Source organism: Lagenorhynchus albirostris, chromosome 4 (assembly GCF_949774975.1).
Source record: "Lagenorhynchus albirostris chromosome 4, mLagAlb1.1, whole genome shotgun sequence".
Lineage (NCBI taxonomy): Eukaryota > Metazoa > Chordata > Mammalia > Artiodactyla > Delphinidae > Lagenorhynchus > Lagenorhynchus albirostris.
Genome location: NC_083098.1, coordinates 96708727 through 96729534, shown reverse-complemented (window position 1 = coordinate 96729534; position 20808 = coordinate 96708727). Strand labels below are relative to the sequence as shown.

General features: G+C 38.6%; 1 protein-coding gene across 3 annotated transcripts in view; it reads left to right on the top strand.

Annotated features, from left to right (window-relative positions):
* The window catches only part of ANAPC4 (anaphase promoting complex subunit 4), a 41313-nt gene that overhangs the window by 11124 nt on the left and 9381 nt on the right, over positions 1-20808 (top strand). For all 3 annotated transcript variants that reach the window (XM_060148409.1, XM_060148408.1, XM_060148410.1), the window contains 9 exons: positions 246-310; positions 1062-1104; positions 1213-1289; positions 2746-2846; positions 2931-2982; positions 9355-9410; positions 11721-11767; positions 19794-19850; positions 20172-20228. In XM_060148409.1, coding sequence (XP_060004392.1) covers positions 246-310; positions 1062-1104; positions 1213-1289; positions 2746-2846; positions 2931-2982; positions 9355-9410; positions 11721-11767; positions 19794-19850; positions 20172-20228 — 555 coding nt within the window. The remainder of the gene's footprint in view (positions 1-245; positions 311-1061; positions 1105-1212; positions 1290-2745; positions 2847-2930; positions 2983-9354; positions 9411-11720; positions 11768-19793; positions 19851-20171; positions 20229-20808) is intronic.

Sequence of the window (20808 nt, the reverse complement as noted above, 5' to 3'; positions counted from 1 at the left end):
CCCTTGGTACAACTTAGGTGGGGACAGGATTGTGAAGTGGAGCTGGTAGGGCTTGGGGATTAAGGACAGGAGTTGGAAGAGCTGACTGGTTGTTTTCCTGTAACTGCTATTCAGATAATCAATTTAAATATGAATTTGAGAGAAGGCTAAGGGTAATAAGAAAGGGAGACATGTTCCTGTAATTTTGAATAAATATGCTTATAATTTAAAAAATACCTATTATGATTTTATTGATCTTTCTCTAGGAAAAGAATACAACCACATCAGTGCAAGATGAATTCATGGACTTGCTGTTGTGGGGGAAAGCAAGGTAATGAGCTCATATTAGGTACTCTTGCTTTTCCTTCTCTTTTTAAAGTAATTTATTTCAAAAGCAATTCACATTCATTGTAAAAAAAAAAAAAAGAAAATTCTGGTGCACAAAGACCAAAAAAGTAGTATATATTTTTCTAGGCAGTTTTATTCACGTATTTATTTTTTACATAAATGTGATCATTCTGAGTGTATGTATAATATATGTAAATATATTATATATGTACTTTTTAAATGTATACAAATTTTAAAATTCTTTGTAGCCAAATCAGTCTTTTCCTTTATTGTATTTGCCTTAACGTTATTCTTAAAAAGATCTTTCCCATATTAAGTGTTCAAAGATCTGTATTTTCCTCCAGAGATTTTTTTGTGGTTTGTTTTTATTCCATTTACATGTTCCAGATGTGATTTATTTCGTCATATGCTGTGGAAGACTAACTTCTTTTTTTTTTCAGTGTTCAGGTAATTGCCCAGTATAACTCATTGAGTATTACACCTTCTTACTGATGTGAAATACCATTTTAGCATATAGTACATCCTTATATCTACTTCAGTCTGTTCCTAGACTTTATTGTTTCCTGTCTTGTCCATTTCTTTGTGAGTACAACAAAGTCTTAATTTTTGTTGGGCTATTTCTTTTTATTTATTTTGTTTAAAAATCTTGTTTGTTCTTTGAAATTTAAACGTTTTAAGTGATGCATTCAGACTTTGAATAGAGGAGACTAAAAATACTTTCTTTTTCATTCTAGTGCTGAACTTCAGACCCTCTTAATGAACCAGTTAACAGTAAAGGTGCGGTTATCTTTGTATTTTAATGGCTATGAACACATTCTTAATTTTTTTTAGAATGGCATATAGTATCTTACTTGTATGCTGAATACTTTTTTTTCTCTTAATTAGGGCTTAAAAAAGCTTGGCCAATCTATAGAGTCATCATATTCCAGTATACAAAAATTGGTTATAAGTCACTTACAGAGGTATGAAGGTGATATAGACTCTTTTGGTATTGCATCTACACGTACTTGGCATTGGTCTTCTTTCTGCAACCTTCTTTTCATCATCTGGCATTCTCTGTTTGAACCTCTTCTGGCTAAGATTGTTGCATTAGCATTTGAGGGGACTCTTGGAGTGCCCAAGATTTAAAGAATCAATAAGGGTAGTTCTGCTTTATGAAATAACTTTCCAACATCTTTTCACCACCCGAGGCCCTGTCTGGGCTTTTATCTCACCCAGACAGACATGAGGTATGTCTTGAATAGGGCATATACCCTTTTTTGAGTGGTGAAATTAAGTAAGTTTGTATATCATTTTATATGTTATGTAAAAGCATGTATATATTTTTGCATTTAACTCCTTGGCAAGGTGTTGGTTATGATTATCCTCATTTAGAAGAAACTGAAGTTCAGAATGGTTATATATGGCTGACCCAAAGTTATTAAGTGTCAGAGCCAAGACTGTCCCAGATCTTCAAGTCTCATGCTGTTTCTAGCTACAGCTACCTCAGTGAAGCAGTTTGCAGGTAGATGTTCAGTGTTTGACTTAAATTTTGATAAATTTCTTTATGCTGAGACCCTGGGCCTTACTATATCACCTCCCGTTTTGATCACTTTAGGACCCTCTGGCCTGGTCTCTTCCAGTCCACACTATGCCCCTCAAATATGTTCTCCACAGTGGATCTGATCATGTTACTCTTATTTAAAAACTTCCAGTGTTTTCCCATTTCTTAGGACTAATACCTTTGGATGGCTGCCTATCTGCTTCACCTACACTGGTGGCCTTCTCAAACTTGACAGTTTTTCTCCTACCCGGGGCCTTTGTACAGCCCTTTTGCTTTCTGGAACACTCCCACCCTGTTCTTCACTTGCATTCTCTAGCTCTCAGCTCAAATCTCACTTGTTCAGAGAAGCCTTCTCTAATCCCCAGATTAGATCAGGTTCTTCTGTTAGACCTGCACCTGGTGTGTTTCCTTTAAGGCATTTATGGTAGTTGGAATGATATACTGTCTGATTGTATGGTTATGACTGTCTCCCCCATTAGACTGGCAGTGTCATGAGGACCCTTTCGTTTTGTTCGCCATTAAGTCCCCAGTATTTAGCATAGTGCCAGACCTAAAGTTGGAGCATAATAAATATTTGTTGAATGTTAAATACATAGTTGTTGGGTGAACAATATGACTATCTTAAAAGTGCCAGGACTAACTGTGGAGCATAATTTGATCTTACAAAGTTTAATCTTGTGGTCATATATTCATCTCACTAGTCATGACAACCAAATGTTCTTCTACAGCTTTTCAAAATAATTTTGAGAAATAATTATTTCTCATAGAAAGAAAAAGTTACTTTCAGTTTTTATTTCTGAAAACTTAGAAATATTCAAGCAAGATAGTAGCTGCCTGCCACCTTGACGATGGTGTTTCTGCTCTGTTTTTGATAGTGGCTCAGAGTCTTTATTATACCATTTGAGTGAACTGAAAGGAATGGCTTCATGGAAGCAAAAATATGAACCTCTTGGACTAGATGCTTCAGGAATTGAAGGTGGTAATTTAATTCCTCAATAGAATGCATTAAATCCTCCCTACTTATTTGACAAATGATATTTATTTATTTACTTCCTTTTAGATGCTATTACTGCAGTGGGTTCTTTCATACTCAAGGCAAATGAACTTCTTCAGTAAGTATTGGGGATACTTGAATATTGGAATCATTAACTTGAGAATGTTTTACTTTTTACTTATAAATAAGAACCTAGCAAATTGTTGTGATTTTCTAAAAATGAGTTTTTAAGTTTTTATCAAAATTATACCTTTACATGATTAAAACAATCCAATAGCACAGCAGTTTCATACATTAAAGTGGTATTTTCCTGTCCCGCCCATCCTCACCCCAGGTCCTCTTTCCAGAGGGAATCCTTTTAACTATTTCTGGTTTTAGGTCTGTAGGTTACTTCCATATTTCTAAATTGTATGACTGTACTGTCTTTCTTTTACTTACCAGTTTTGAAAAATTATTCTTCTCTGTATGTCTGTCTTTCCTAGACTCTGCTTGCTTTCTCCTTGCACAGTTCTGCCTTGCTCACATCCTCAGGCTCTCCGCCATCTCAGGGGCAGTGTCACACCCCTGGAACTGCCTCTGTCCCTGCTGCCTCCTCCATTAGCCTCCCCCTGCCTGCACCAGCCTGCGTGCGGGCTCCATCTCGTGCAGCCATCGCCCTGGCGTTTTCTTCATTGCTTTCATGGGTTAGATCCTTACTTCCAGGATCTCCTCTGTTTCTTGGTTCATTTAATCACTTTGTGGAAAATATCTTCCAGTAACTTAGAAAACAGATGTGTGAGGGTAAGCTTTGTGTGTCCTTTTGGGTCTTTTCTCCTTCACCCACACTTAATTGATGGTTTTGACTGGGTATAGATTATGAAGGGGGATTCATTTTCTCATAGAACTTTCAAAGCTTTGCTCCCTTGTATTTTGGCCTTTTTGTTGCCAGTGGACGGTCTGGTGCTTCTGATTCTCATTCCTTTGTGTGCTATTTTTTTTCTCCTCTTAAAAAGCTTTATTCATCCTTGATATGTTGAAATTTCACAATAGAGTTTTAAATGTGGGTCTTCTCATTTGTTGTACTCATAATAAGAAAATGCCATTTTAACCTGAATTCTATATTGTATTATTATTTTGATAATTTCCTCTTCTCTTTTTTTTTAACTAGATTTTTGTTCTAGAAATCTAGTTAGTCAGATATTAGACTTCATGGATTGATCTTCTATGTCTTTTATTTTTACTCTCATTTTTTAAAATATCTTTGTCTTTTCTATTTCCTGTGAAATTTTCTTGAGTTAATTATCCAATGCTATCATTCATCATAGACAATTATTGAGCATTTAACTATGTTTTAAACACTATTCTAGATGCTGAGGGTATAGCAGTAAACAAAACTGATAAAAAAAATCTTGCCTTCATAGATATTATATTCTTACATTATGAGACAGACAATAAAGAAATGAATAATTAAAACATACAGCAAGTCAGATAGTGATAAGTAGTGGTGGGAAAAGCTAATGAGGGAAGGAGGACCTAGGGCATGCTGGGGGTAGGGGTGCAATTTTTTGGTCAGGGAAGGCCTCACTGAGAAGGTGATGTTGGAGAGAGGAGGGAGTGAGCCCTGTTACTTTGGGGACAAAGGAGACAGCAAGTATATGAAGGCCTTGAGTTTGGAGCATGCATGGCATATATGAGGGACCTCAAGGAGCCACTACAGTTAAAGTGACTTGAACAACAATGTGAGTTGTAGGGGATGAATTGAAAGAGGTCACAGAGGATGGGACAGGTTGTGTAGAGCCTATAGGCAGTTGTAAGGACTGTGGCTTTTACTCTGAGTATAATAAGCTCTTAGGGAGTTACTAGCAGTGGAGCGACAGGATATGACTTAGGTTTAAAGAGATCCCTCTTGTTATTTACTTGGTATTGAGAATAGATTATATGAGGGCAGGGACAGAAGCCATGAGACAAATGGTGGTCAGAATCAGAAATGGTCAGAACCTGGATATATTTTGAAAGTAGAAATAACAAGATTGCTGAATGGTTGTGTGGATGGTAAAAATAGAGGAGTCACGGATAATTACGAGTTTAGGTCCTGAGCACCTGGTAGAGTATGACTAACATTTACTGAAATGGGGAAGACTTGGGGGAGAATATAGGAAATATATATGTATTTTATGTTCCTCAATTTGGGTTTATCTGATTTTTTCATGGTTTGATTCAAGTTATACATCCCTGGCCAGAATATTACATAATCGGTGGAGTGTCCTTCTCAAGGTGTCAGGTCCAGAGGCAAACAGTGTCTGTCTACCTCTTCTTATTGATGTTAATTTTGATCACATGGTCAATGTATTAGGCATATTAAATTGAAATGTCTGTTAGATACCCTGGTGGAGCTGTCCAGCATGTTGTTGATTGTATGAGATTATGTTCAAGTGAGGGATCCAGGCTGGAAATGTAAATTTGGGAGCCATCAGCACATTGGTATTATTTTAAGCCACGAACCTGGATGAGATAGTTAGTGCGCTTAGAGGAGAGATCTGAAGACTGGGTGATGGGCTTTCCAGTGTTAGAAATGGGGTTGATGTGGAGCTAGCGAAAGAAACCAGAGAGGCAGAAAGACCAAGGAGTGGGTGTCCTGCAGGCTGAGTGAAGGACGCATTGCAAGAAGTAATGAGGGATTGGTTGTCTAATGCTGCTGAGTCAAGTAAGGTGAGGACCAGAAGTGGAATAGATCAGAATATTACCAGAATAGATGATGGGTGACCTCGAAGAGAGCCACTTCTGTGGAGTCATGGGAGCAGGTATGATGCACAATGAGAGCAGATGCAAAGAAAACAACAAATGTAGTCTCTTGAGTTTTGCTGTAAAGGGAATGGCCAGCATCTAAAAATAGTCGTTGGGTTTTTCTTTCTTTTTACAATGGGAGAAATTAGAGCATATTTATTTATGATGGAAATGTTCTTCTGAAGGGGAACAGTTGAGATGGCAAAGAGAGGGAAGATTGCTAGAGCAAGAGGATTCAAAAGGGGATGGGATTTAGTGGGTCAGGGAAGGGGCTGGAAAAATAGTTCCTCCATAGTTATAGGAGAGAAGGCCAAGACAGGGGTCGCAGATGCTGGTATATGAGCAAATGAGGGCTTGGGGATGTTCACTTCTAATTGTTTTTATTATCTTAGTGGAAATATGAAATGTTCTGTCATCAGCTGAAGGTAAGGATGGGGAAGTGGTATTGAGCTTTGAGAGTAAAGGAAGAGGTGTGAGCCATTTGTCTAGTACAGTAGGAGCATGAATGGGCTGATGAAGCAGGAGGATTGTCAGTAGTGCTAAGGGCTGCTTGGTTAGCGTTCCCAGGAGCGTTAAAATGAGACCAGCCAACATGGCTGTGTGGTTTTCTCCAGCCAGGGTCAGCTGCTCGAGTGGGAGCACAGAATAGGTGAGCAGTTTGATTTACTAGGCTTGGTGAGTAAAAGGAAGCAAAGGGGAGGCAAGAAATTGAAGCAAGGGCATGATTAAAATGATAAACCTCAAATCTGTACTGATTTAGGAGGGAAGTGAGGACACAGAGGGGGTGTGAGACAGTGAAAGGTGGTAGAACTAGTAGGTGGTAGTCTTGGTGGGATGAATGTTGGGCTACTGGAGAAAAGTCACTGGAAAGATAGTTGCTGGTTGTTGGTGAGCAGGGTGCTTTAAATTGAGATTTAAAATGTTCACGTTGGTGGACTTCCTTGGTGGCGCAGTGGTTAAGAATCCGCCTGCCAATGCAGGGGACATGGGTTCGAGCCCTGGTCAGGGAAGATCCCACATGCCACAGAGCAACTAGGCTCGTGCTCCACAACTGCGGAGCCTGCGCTCTAGAGAGCCCACAAGCTGCAACTACTGAGCCTGCGTGCCACAGCTACTGAAGCCCGCGTGCCTAGAGCCCGTGCTCCACAGCAAAAGAAGCCACCACAATGAGAAGCCCATGCACCGCAACAAAGAGTAGCTGCCGCTTGCTGCAACTAGAGAAAGCCCATGTGCAGCAACGAAGACCCAACGCAGCCAAAAATAATAAATAAATAAATTTTTACAAAAGGTTCACGTTGGTAATGAAGGTCTAGGGTGGGAACTTTAGAATAAATAGCCCAGGTGGAGTGGAGGACGAGACCTTTGACCTGAACCATGCTATTAAATGTCTTATTATGGCAGTCCCGTCTTTTAATTTCTAAGTGTTTTCTTATTTGTTTAATCATTTTTCAAAGCTGTGCTCTTGCTTTGTGGATGTGACATCTTCCCACAGCTCTCTGAGGACGTTAATTAGAGTTTTAAAAAATCTCTGCTGCTCCCTGAATTATCCTCTTTGTGTGTCACTTTGCTTTTTATTTTGGTCTCTTGTTGCAAGCTTTCTTCAAAAACCTGATGATGCCCAATTGTTTACTCATATTTATTCGTGAGGCAGTTTAAAGTGGCCTGGAATTGCTGGGTGCAGAGCGGCCCAAAGCCAGCATGAGTGCCAGAGCATGCGGACCTGTGCTGTGGGCAGCCAGTGCCGACCCAGACCGCCTTGGCTCTTCCCAGTTTATTCAGCTTCTTTGAAGAACTCTGTTTTTGTCTGGAAGGAAGTAAATGCCTAGGCATTCATATTTTGGGGGAAAGAGTGTATTGGCCACTCTGTGTTTCAGTTTGTCCTCCTTTGTCCAGCCCCAGATGTCATCCTAATGTCTTCTGTTGAACTTGATGTTTCTAAGGACTGAGTATCCTTGGCGTCTGCCGGGTGGATGACTCCTTGCTGCTCTCTTTCCACAATGCCTGGCATGTGGCCGCCTCTGGTGACCTTCACCAAATCACTAGTCTTCTGTCGGCTTTTGACATTTCTGAAACTCAAAAAAAATTTTTTTCTAGTGTCCTCTTTTTGTGTGTGAGTTTATAACACATCCACCTCTCCCCACCAATCCACCATCATTTTAATGGGCTTTTATTTTTTTAAATGAATTTATTTATTTATTTTTGGCTGTGTTGGGTCTTCGTTGCTGTGCACGGGCTTCCTCTAGTTGCAGCGAGCGGGGCTACTCTTCGTTGCAGTGCGCAGGCCTCTCATTGCAGTGGCTTCTCTTGTTGCAGAGCACAGGCTCTAGGCGCACGGGCTTCAGTAGTTGTGGCTCACAGGCTCTAGAGCGCAGGCTCAGTAGTTGTGGCACACGGGCTTAGTTGCTCTGTGGCATGTGGGATCTTCCCGGACCAGGGCTCAAACCCATGTCCCCTACATTGGCAGGCGGATTCTTAACTGCTGCGCCACCAGGGAAGCCCCTAATGGGCTTTTAGAAGGTAGAGCTTATTACAGATGTGTGTACTCAAAGAACAAAGCAGGAGGAGAAATGATATTCCTTTTCCTGAATGTTGAATAATTTTTTGGTTCCTCGTATTTGCAGAGAGTAAACATAAAATATTAAGCTTTCTGTGATCACCTTTCACCTTTCAGTGGAAGGTAGTTTTTGATTTAACTTCTTCCTCCTTTGAGCTAAGTAGAATATAGCATTATTTTAGGTTATAATGGAGAAACTGAGGCAGTGAGAACTTTGACGTTAGCCTATAATAGATCAGTGGTTGCCTGGGGGTTGGGGTGAGAGTATTGACTGGGAAAGACAGAAAGGAACGTCTTTTCTGTTTTTCATTTTTGCTGCAAGACAATTTTGACCATAGTGCTTGGTAACGCAAGAGATGTTACAGTCTTTTATGTCAGGTGTTTTACTGTGTACAGAAAGGTTAATGATGCTGACCTACTTCTCCAGTAGTATTTATGACATTTAATGCTTGGACGGGACTTTGAGATTTAGGGGTGAAAAGTGCACATATTATTTGCTTAGAGTAATTATCTTACAGATGTGAGCTTAAAGAGGTTTTTAAAAAAATGATATCCATCTTTATATTCAGAGACAGTTTCATCAAAGGGAAGATGACTTCCACTTATAACCCTTAATCTTGGGGGTACATTTGTGTAAAGCCCAAGGAAATTCAAATTTTGAGATTCATTACTGTAAGGATAAAAAATCAACTTCCAAAAGTAATGTCTGTTGATATCAGAGCTAGTGGTAGTGACATATTACAAGTTTATAATAATGATTTTCTTTTGTGTTTGATGTTTTTTTCTTCTTACTGATCAGTGAGTATTTTTTTTTAAACTGAGAATGGTGCTGGAAACTTTTTTTCTGATTTCTTTTATTTCCAAAGTTAGAAAAGGATTTCGTACTTTACTGAGTGACCGGAAAGGAAAGACTGTTACACAGTTTGTGGCAAGGCTGTTATAATCAGTTAGAATCTGAGTTACTTGCGTTTTTTTTTAAGAGAATCAGGATTTGCTTTTTTGAAATTTTATTTTTGGGTATGTGTTTTATTTGTTAAATCTGTTGTAAAGGCTTAAATGTCATCCAGATAGGATATAGTAGAACAAAAAGGGTTATTATATTCTACAGTAATTGAACAATGATACATGAACCCCATATAATAATTTCATTTCTGATTTATTTTTATCTTCTAGAGTTATAGATAGCAGTATGAAAAACTTCAAAGCATTTTTTCGGTGGCTGTATGTGGGTAAGTGAATTGAATGAAGCATTCTTGTATTTTTAACACTTTTTAAAAAAATTGTGGGAGTATCAGTTTAGCATATTTCAATTACTGTAGTAAATTTTAAATACCTATTGAAGTAAAGAGAATAGTATAAGTGACCTGCCTTCTACTCGTCACTCAGTTTCAGCAGTTTTCAACACATGGCCAGTCTTATTTCTTCTATACACCCACCCATCTCCACCCCCTCAGATACACCTTCTAGCATTGATTGTCTCTGTCACTCACTGAGAATTGACCCTTATTTACCTTGTAATGTCTCCTTAGGTTAAAATAACATTCTTTAAATCTCTGCTTTGTATTACGTATTGTTAGGTGTTAGATTTGGGGGAAAGGGGGGAGAAAAAATAAGACAAAACCTCTGCCCTTGAATAGCTTAGCTCCTGTTTTATACTTTGGTCTTCTGTCTCTAGATCTGTGCCCTTCATTATGGTAGCCACTAGTCATGTATGGCTGTTTCAATTAGCTGAAGTTATGTAGAATTATAAACGCAGTCCCTTAGTCATGCTAGCCACATTTTAAGTGCTCAGGAGCCACATGTGGTTAGTGGCTACCATGTTGAACAGCACAGAGCTAGAACATTTCCGTTATCTCTTCTATTGGACAGTGATGCCCTAGCTAAATAGAATGCAGACCACTTGTGGCCTTTCTTTATGTCTCCACAGTATCTTTGCATTTGTAGGTAATTAACAAATAGTTACTGACTTGATACTAAATGTTTTAATGCTCACTCTACAGGATATGCATATTTTATTTAGGTCCATTTGTACTGCTATTTTTGTGACCTCTATTAATATCTTTGAAATAATTTAGCATACATTTTCCTCCAACATATGCAAAATTTAGTCGTAAATGGAATTTATCCCATATTTGTTAAAATTCTAAAGAGTAAAATAGAAAGTAAATTACCTATAATGTGCTAATATCCTTGAAACAAATGCCCAGATCTTTAATTCTCATATTTTTAAAACAGACTTTTCATATTTGTTAGCCTAGTACAATTGCTTTCAATAAAAAAATGAAAGCGATCTGTAGATGTTGACATTTAAAATTCTTATATTTTTCTCAAAACCATACCAACACTAGCCAGAATGGGGAGCCAGAGTGTTTATCAGGCCAGCCTGTTTAATATCAGAGTTAATTAGAATAAATTACAATGTTAAAATTAAACGAAACCTTAGAAGTGACTTTCTTTTACAGAAGTAGTAGCTTGGTTTTACTGATAATTATTGGAGTAATTAGGCAGTTTATATTCTTATTGCTTGTCCTAACTGTAATAAGAAGCTGCATTAGAAGATAAATGAATTACTGCTCAGTCCTTATCATTAGAGCAAAGCACACTGGATTGGAGAACTGGAGACCTAACTGTAACTGGGTGCTGCCACTAGTTAGCGCTCTAACCTTGGTTTGCTCTTGTGTAAAATGCAGTCTCCCTGAAGGCAGGGACTTCTTTTATACTGCTGTATCCCTAGTACCTATATTACACTCAATAATTAATTTTTGGATGGATAAATGAATTAGTGGAACCTAGATTATGGCTGGTTTTTCAGATAATTTAGAAGTTTGAATTAATTAAAAACAGTTTCTTAAAATAATCCATATTTGCAGAATAATGTCCAACATGCTCTTTCTCAGCCAAACATAAGCATATTCAAAACTATGCAAAAGCACATGCAGCATACTTCTTGACTTAGGTGGATGTAATGTATAGAAAACACAGTATTGATAAAGACACCCCTATGAAAGAACAAAAAGAACCAACCACAATATTAAAGAAAGTATATAAATATATATATACACACATGTAAGTGTGTGTTTACACACATAAGTCTTAGTGCAAATATCTTCATGTAGCAAAAAAGCCCAAGGGAAAGAAATACATCTTTTTGGTATTCTGAGACTTTTGGAGGAAAGAACTGCTTGCACATTTTAAGAGAAGAAACATCACCGAGTTAGGAGGAATCCCTACACACGTAGTCTTAGCTCAAGGCAGCAGTTAGGTTTCTTTGTCTGGAGTGGCAGTGGGTTGAATTGAAGGAGAAAATGAAAAATAATAGTTTAGGATGGCTATACCCAACCATTTTGAACCTGAAAATATAAATCAAATTTAAATTCTTTTAGTTCTTCGAAGAAAAATAAGTTTTCCTTGGTGACAAGAAGCTGTTGAAAATGGAAAATGTAGTCCAGTGAAATACATTTATTTTTTGAAATGCATCTATAATTAAAATTATGTTTGTAGTTTCCCTTTAAAGATAGCTTTAAAATTTATATTTTCAGCAATGTTGAGAATGACGGAAGACCACGTACTTCCTGAGCTGAATAAGGTATATAGTAGTATTTTTTTTCACATCTTTATTGGAGTATAAATGCTTTACAATTGTTGTGTTAGTTTCTGCTGTACAACAAAGTGCATCAGCTATATGTATACATATATCGCCATATCCCCTCCCTCTTGAGCCTCCCTCCCACCCTCCCTATCCCATTCTTCTAGGTCATCACAAAGCACTGAGCTGATCTCCCTGTGCTATGAAGCAGCTTCCCACTAGCTGTCCATTTTACATTTGGTAGTGTATATGCGCCAATGCTACTCTCTCACTGCATCCCAGCTTCCCCTTTCCCCCATGCCCTGAAGTCTGTTCTCTATGTCTGCGTCTTTATTCCTGTCCTGCCACTGGGTTCATCAGTACTGCTTTTTAAAATTCCATATATATGCGTTAGCATACGATATTTGTTTTTCTCTTTCTGACTTACTTCACTCTGTATGACAGATTCTAGGTCCATCCACCTCACTACAAATAGTTCAATTTTATTTCTTTTTGACTGAGTAATATTCCATTGTATATATGTGCTACATCTTCTTTATCCATTCATCTATCGATGGACACTTAGGTTGCTTCCATGTCCTGGCTATTGTAAATAGTGCTGCAGTGAACATTGTGGTACATGACTCTTTTTGAATTATGGTTTTCTCAGGGTATATGCCCAGTAGTGGGATTGCTGGGTCATACGGCAGTTCTGTTTTTAGTTTTTTAAGGAACCTCCATACTGTTCTCCATAGTGGCTGTATCAATTTACATTCCCACCAACAGTGTAGGAGGGTTCCCTTTTCTCTACACCCTCTCCGGCATTTATTGTTTGTAGAGTTTTTGATGATGGCCATTCTGACTGGTGTGAGGTGATACCTCATTGTAGTTTTGATTTGCATTTCTCTAATGATTGGTGATGTTGAGCATTCTTTCATGTGTTTGTTGGCAATCTGTGTATCTTCTTAGGAGAAGTGTCTCTTTAGGTCTTCTGCCCATTTTTGGATTGGGTTGTTTGTTACTTTGATATTGAGCTGCATGAGCTACTTGTATATTTTGGAGATCAGTCCTTTGTCAGTTGCTTCATTTGCAAATATTTTCTCCCATTTTGAGGGTTGTCTTTTAATCTTGTTTATGGTTTCCCTTGCTGTGCAAAAGCTTTTAAGTTTTATTAGGTCCCATTTGTTTATTTTTGTTTTTATTTCCCTTACTCTAGGAGGTGGGTCAAAAGGATCTTGCTGTGATTTATGTCATAGAGTGTTCTGCCTATGTTTTCCTCTAAGAGTTTGATAGTGTCTGGCCTTACATTTAGGTCTTTAATCCATTTTGAGTTTATTTTTGTGTATGGTGTTAGGGTGTGTTCTAATTTCATTCTTTTACATGTAGCTGTCCATTTTTCCCAGCACCACTTATTGAAGAGGCTGTCTTTTCTCCATTGTATATTCTTGCCTCCTTTTTCAAAGATAAGGTGACCATATGTATGTGGGTTTATCTCTGGGCTTTCTGTCTTGTTCCATTGATCTGTATTTCTGTTTTTGTGCCAGTACCATACTGTCTTGATTACTGTAGCTTTGTAGTATAGTCTGATGTCTGGGAGCCTGATTCCTCCAGCTCCATTTTTCTTTCTCAAGATTGCTTTGGCTATTCGGGGTCTTTTTTGTTTCCATACAAATTGTAAAATTTCTTGTTCTAGTTCTGTGAAAAATGCCATTGGTAATTTGATAGGGACTGCACTGAACATGTAGATTGCTTTGGGTAGTATAGTCATTTTCACACTATTGATTCTTCCAATCCAGGAGCATGTTATATCTCTCCATCTGTTTATGTTATCTTTGATTTCTTTCAACAGTGTTTTATAGTTTTCTGAGTACAGGTCTTTTGCCTTCTTAGGTAGGTTTATTCCTAGGTATTTTATTCTTTTTGTTGTGATGGTAAATGGGATTGTTTCCTTCATTTCTCTTTCTCATTTTTCATTGTTAATATCTAGGAATGCCAGAGATTTCTGTGCATTAATTTTGTATCCTGCAACCTTACCAAACTCATTGATTAGTTCTAGTAGTTTTCTGGTGGCATCTTTAGGATTTTCTATGTATAGTATCATGTCATCAGCAAATAATGACAGTTTTACTTCTTTTCCAATTTGTATTCCTCTTATTTCTTTTTCTTCTCTGATTATTGTGGCTAGAACTTCCAAAACAATGTTGAATAAGAGCGGCAAGAGTGGACATCCTTGTCTTGTTCCTGATCCTAGTGGAAATGCTTTCAGTTTTTCACCATTGAGTATGATGCTTGCTGTGGGTTGTCATATATGGCCTTTATTATGTTGAGGTAGGTTCCCTCTGTTCCCATTTTCTGGAGAGTTTTTATCATAAATGTGTGTGGAATTTTGTCAGAAGCTTTTTCTGCATCTATTGAGATGATCATATGATTTTTATTCCTTAACTTGTTAATGTGGTGTATCACATTGATTGATTTGTGTATATTGAAGAATCCTTGCATCCCTGGGATAAATCCCACTTGATCATGGTGTATGATCCTTTTAATGTGTTGTTGGATTCTGTTTGCTAATATTTTGTTCAGGATTTTTGCATCTATATTCATCAGCGATATTGGTCTATAATTTTATTTTTTTATGATATCCTTTTCTGGTTTTGGTATCAGGGTGATGGTGGCCTCAGAACGAGTTTGGGAGTGTTCCTCCCTCCGCAATTTTTTGGAAGAGTTTGAGAAGGATAGGTGTTAACTCTCCTCTAAATGTTTGATAGAATTCACCTGTGAAGCCATCTGGTCCTGGACTTTTGTTGGTTGGAAGATTTTCAATCACAGTTTCAATTTCATTACCTGTGATTGGTCTGTTTATATTTTCTAATTCTCCCTGGTTCAATCTTGGAAGGTTGTACTTTTCCAAGAATTTGTCCATTTCTTTCAGGTTGTTTGTTTTATTGGCATATCGTTGCTTGTAGTAGTCTCTTACGATCTTTCGTATTTCTGCCGTGTCAGTTGTAATCTCTCCATTTTCGTTTCTAATTTTATTGATTTGCGTCTTCTCCATTTTTTCTTGATGAGTCTGGCTAACGGTTTATCAATTTTGTTTATCTTCTCAAAGAGTATTCTTTTAGTTTTATTGATCTTTGCTATTGTTTTCTTTGTTTCTATTTCATTTATATCTGCTCTGATTTATGATTTCTTTCCTTCTACTAATTTTGGGTTTTCTTTGTTCTTTTTCTGGTTGCTTTAGGTGTAAAGTTAGATTGTTTGTTTGAGATTTTTCTTGTTTCTTGAGGTGAGCTTGAATAGCTATGAACTTCCCTCTTAGAACTGCTTTTGCTGCATCCCCTAGTCTCTGGCTCATTGTGTTTTCGTTGTTATTTGTTTCTAGGTATTTTTTCATTTCTTCTTTGGTTTCTTCAGTGATCTCTTGGTTATTTAGCAGCACACTGTTTAGCCTCCAAGTATTTGTGTATTTTTTACTGTTTTTTTACTGTAGTTGATTTCTAATCTCATAGCGTTGTGGTTGGGAAAGATGCTTGATACGATTTCAGTTTTCTTAACTTTTCCAAGTTTGATTTGTGACCCAAAATGTGATCTATTCTGGAGAACGTTCTGTGTGCACTTGCGAAGAAAGTGTATTCTTCTGCTTTCTGGTGAAATGTCCTAAAAATATCAGTTAAGTCTGTCTGGTCTGTTGTTTCATTTAAAGCTTGTGTTTCCTTATTTATTTTCTGTCTGGATGATCTGTCTATTGGTGTAAGTGGGGTGTTAAAGTCCCCAACTATTATTGTGTTACTGTCGATTTCTGCTTTTATGGCTGTTGTCATTTACCTATGTGTTGAGGTGCTCCTGTGTTGGATGCAGAAATATTTATAATTGTTATGTTTTCTTCTTGGACTGATCCCTGATCATTATGTAGTGTCATTCCTTATCTCTTGTAACAGTCTTTATTTTAAAGTCTATTTTATCTGATATGAGTATTGCTGCTCCACCTTTCTTGTGATTTCCATTTGCATGGAATACCGTTTTCCATCCCCTCACTTTCAGTCTATATGCGTCCCTATGTCTGAAGTGGGTCTCTTTTAGACAGCATATATCAGAATCTTGTACCCATTCAGTCAGTCTGTGTCTTTTGGTTGGAGCATTTAATCCATTTAGATTCAAGGTGATTATTGATATGTACGTTCATATTACCATTTTCTGAATTGATTTGAGGATTTTTTTGTGGGGTTTTTTTCCTCTTGTGTTTCTTGCTTAGAGAAGTTCCTTTAGCATTTGCTGTGAAGCTGGTTTGGTGGTGCTGAATTCTCTTAGCTTTTGCTTGTCTGTAAAGCTTTTGATTTCTCCATTGAATCTGAATGAGATCCTTGCTGGGTAGAGTAATCTTGTTTGTAGGTTTTTCCAATTTTCATCACTTTAAATATGCCCTGCCACTCCCTTAGGGCTTGCAGAGTTTCTGCTGAAAAATCAGCTGTTAACCTTGTGGGGATTCCCTTGTATGTTATTTGTTGTTTTTCCCTTGCTGCTTTTAATATTTTTTCTTTGTATTTAATTTTTGATAGTTTGATTAACATGTGTCTTGGCATGTTTCTCTTTGGGTTTATCCTGTATGGGACTCTCTGCACTTCCTGGACTTGATTGACTATTTCCTTTCCCACACAGGGAGGTTTTCGACTGTGATCTTTTCAAATATTTTCTCAGACCCTTTCTTTTCTCTTCTTCTTTTGGGACCCCTATGATTCAAATGTTGGTGTGTTTAATGTTTTCCCAGAGGGCTCTGAGACTGTCCTCAATTCTTTTCATTCTTTTTTCTTTATTCTGCTCCCTGGCAGTTATTTCCACCATTTTGTCTTCCAGCTCACGTATCCGTTTTTCTGCCTCGGTTATTCTGCTATTAATTCCTTCTTGAGTACTTTTAATTTCATTTATTGTGTTGTTCATCACTGTTTGTTTGCTGTTTAGTTCTTCTGGATCCATGTTGAATGTTTGTTTTATTTTTTCCATTCTGTTTCTGAGATTTTGGATTATCTTTACTCTCATTGCTCTGAATTCTTTTTCAGGTAGGTTGCCTATTTCATCTTCATTTATTTGGTCTTGTAGTTGTTTACCTTGCTCGTTTGTCTGTAACATATTTTTTTGTCGTTTCTTTTTTTTTTTTTTTTTTTTGATGGGTGGGGCTGTATTTGTGTCTTACTGGATGTTTGTTTGGCCTGAGGCCTCCAGCACTAGAGTTTGAAGGCAGTTGGATAGAGCCAGCTCTTGGTGCTGAGATGAGGACCTCTGGGAGACCTCACTCCGACTAATATTCCCTGGGGTCTGAGGTTCTATTAGTCTAGCAGTTTGGACTTGGAGCTCCCACCGCAGGAGCTCGGGCCCAGCCTCTGGCCCGGGAACCAAGATCCTGCAAGCCGCGTGGCATGACCAAAAAAACAAAAATAAAACAAGGAGCAATATAATAACAGGAATAAAAAGCAAAATAAAATTAGAAAGATAAAAAATATATTAGGAAAAATAAAAGTATAATTGAAACAACTGCAACAAGGTAAAATAAAACCACAACAGAAAGAAAGGGGGGGAGGGAACAAGCCAAAAGGAGAACAATAACATAGTATAAAGAATAATATAAAATTAGAAAAGTAAAAGATTTATTAGAAAAAAATAAAATATAAATGAATCAAAAAGGTAAAACAGAACCCCAGTCTAAAAGAGGAAAAAAGAAGAAAAAAACAAAAGCCTTGGCTATGGGGGCAGAGTTTAGGTGGGGGTGGAACTTAGGGGTGGGGTTTAAGGTGGGGTGGAGCCTAGGTGGGGTTGGGGGTGGTGTTTGAGCGTGGGGCGGGGCCTCTGCTTAGGACCTGCGCCTTAAGGGGAGAGGCAGCATCTCCAAAGGAGGGCCTTCCAGCTGTGGAGTTCCCCGGAGTGTGGAGGCGGGGCCCTGGGTGGGGGAGTGTGGGTGGGGTTTAGGCCCAGCGCAGTTGGAGGGGTTCTCAGAGGGCATCTTTGAGTGTGGAGGCGGGGCCCTGGGTGGGGGTGTAGGGGTGGGGCTTGTGTTCTGCACGGCAGGAGGGAGGCTCTGAGGGCAGAGGATTAGGCCCAGGAGCCCAAGAGGCTCCCCGGTGCCTAAGTGGACAGGGAAAGCACTGGCCACATTCCCTTCCGTTCCTCCACGCCCCCCCACCAACAGTCTCCCTCATCCCCGCTGGATCCCTAACCATGGGAGGGCCTCTCTGGCTGTAGGAACTCCTCCCCTCCCCCAGCTGCCCCTCAGGGGTGCCGGTCCCATAGGTCTGGCCTTTATTTTTGCTCCCCCTTACCTCCCTCCTACTCCCTCAGGACCCACGGCTGGAGGGGGCCTCGGTGGGCAGGGGAAACCTGGCCACGCTCCCTTTTGATCCTCTGCCCTCTCAATGGTCCCACAATTCCCCCCTTCGGGCGTGGGATCCCTTCCCCTCCCCCAGCTGCCCCTCGGGCGCCAGTCCCGTCCTGCCTCCACTTCTCCTCCCCCCTCACTCCCCCCATGCCCCACGTTCTACTCGGTCGCTGGGGGTTCCTCTCATCCCCTTAGGTGTCCATGGTCCCCCACTGTGCCTGGTAGGTGCCCTAGTTGTGCGGAGACAGAAATTCTCCATCCTCCTAGTATGCCATCTTGACTCCGCCCCTCTCCTAATATGTTAATATTGCCCTGGTTGAGCTCAGCTTTGCCGGTCATCTTGGTAGTCTTATGCAGTTATTAGTTAACAAGATGTTAGGCTCTAGACACAAGACAGATCCTAGTAAGCCTTTTTTTTTTAAATTTGCATGTTTGATTTTTTTTTAATCACAGAACACCTTTATTTTGGCTAAGTTTATTGTTTTCATGTTTGTGTAAGATTTTGTAATCTATATAACATAGGGTGTTTGGATTCCTTACTTTAACTTCCTAAAATGTTAAATGCATTTTTATTTTCCTTGGAAAGCTAGTACTTAGGTATTAGTACCTATGTTGAGGTCTGGCAAACACCAGTTTCTTTCTGACTCTAAGGATTGTGACAAGTAGCAATGGAACCTTCTTCTAGAAAAATCTTACAGAATAAGGCAAAATTCCCACTTGGTTCCTGCAGCTCGCTCATCCTCACCCCTGCCCAAACTGTCTGATTCAGATAGATTAGGTAATTTTGAGTCTGAAAAAATGGAGAGCATTAAGAGTAGCCTTGGGCTTCCCTGGTGACGCAGTGGTTGAGAGTCCGCCTGCCGACGCAGAGGACATGGGTTCGTGCCCTGGTCCGGGAAGATCCCACATGCTGCGGAGCGGCTGGGCCCGTGAGCCATGGCCGCTGAGCCTGCACGTCCGGAGCCTGTGCTCCGCAACGGGAGAGGCCACAACAGTGAAAGGCCCACGTACCACAAAAAAAAAAAAAAGATTAGCCTTGGTGGCCCAGATGAGTAAAGGATCACAGCTTTTACACAAAGTAGATCTTTTGTGCTGTGGATGACTGGCCTTGCAAACCAGAGACGTTCACCTTAGCTGTTTCTCTGATATCACTCTTAGCTTTATTTGGGGAAATATAATATGTTACTTGTTGGGAGAGCCCTCAATGTGTAATTTTTTGAGGGCTGAAGAACCGGGATAGGGAGAAGGCAGGGTCATTGAAAGAAGCAGAGGGGCAACACTGAAGCGCTCTTGGGTTGCAGCCTTTAACTCACATTGAGGTTATTTATCTGGACTGACAGTCCCCTACTCCCAAAGGAGGGACTCTACACACATAGTCTTAGCATAAAGCATAAAATAATAAACAGCCTTAGGCCATAAAGAGTTCTGTAGCTATTGGCGTCGCTGATTGGAAAATGGGTTTAAAATATTTAATTACATGCTTCTCAGAGCCCTAGGATTTCATATTTTCAGAGTTGCATAATCTCCTGAATTTCTGTTGACATTTTCTTTGAAGGAACTTTGCTTATTTGTCCCATAACTTTTAGTAGATAGTAGAAAAGTCACATTTATTATTACATAGAATTTTATTGGCAAGCTTTCTCTTATCTTAATCTGTTTTCTTTTTGTTCCTTTTGGTTTTGATAGATGACTCAAAAAGACATCACATTTGTTGCTGAATTTCTTACTGAACATTTCAATGAGGTAGGAAATTGGTATTTCTATAGTGCTTCTTAAAAAACAATCACAATAAATTGGGATAATGGTAGGAAGTAATCAAATTTAATCCAATTTAATTGAAGTTCTAAGTAATTCTGTATGCTTTTTAAACTATTGAGCTAATTAATGGCAGTACTTATTTATTAAATGTAAAGCATAGAAATGGAACTTTTGTTTGTATGTGTGTTACTACATATAAAAGAGTAACTGCCACCAACAGCTTTCTTGAGTTTTTGGTGTAAATATATAAGATTTGTTTTCCTCGGTGAGTTGACTTAAGAATTAAACTATATTTATTCTTTCTAGGCTCCAGATCTTTATAATCGAAAAGGAAAATATTTTAACGTTGAAAAAGTTGGTCAGGTATGGGCTCTGGATTGAATCTAGTTACTAATTTTTTTACTTTTAAAACTTTAGCAGTGTTAGTCTTTATTATACAAAACTTTTGGAAAGTAATATAATGCCACATTATATAGTAACCGTGCCCTTTGAGTCAAATCACCAAAGAGTAGCTTTAAACTTTTTCGTCTCAGAACCCTTTTACATTCTTAAAATTATTGAAGACTCCGGAGAGCTTTTATGTGCACTGTATCTATCAATAGTAGATATTATTAGGTATTTGAAATTAAACAGAATAAAGAATTATCTCTTAATTAATTTAAAAAGAACCCACTTACCGTTACACATTAATATAAATATTTTTAACAAAAAGTAACTATACTTCACAAAACAAAATTAAGTGAAGAATGGCATTGTTTTATATGTTTGCAAATCTCCTTGATGTCTGGCTTAAGACAAGGCAGCTATATTCTCATATCTGCTTCTGCATTCGATCTATTGTGATGTGTTGTTTTGGTTAAGAAAGCCTGGTTTCACGCAGGGGTGTCGTTGGAAAGGGTAAAGTATTTTAATAGCTTTTTAGATAACTGTGAATATTCTTTGA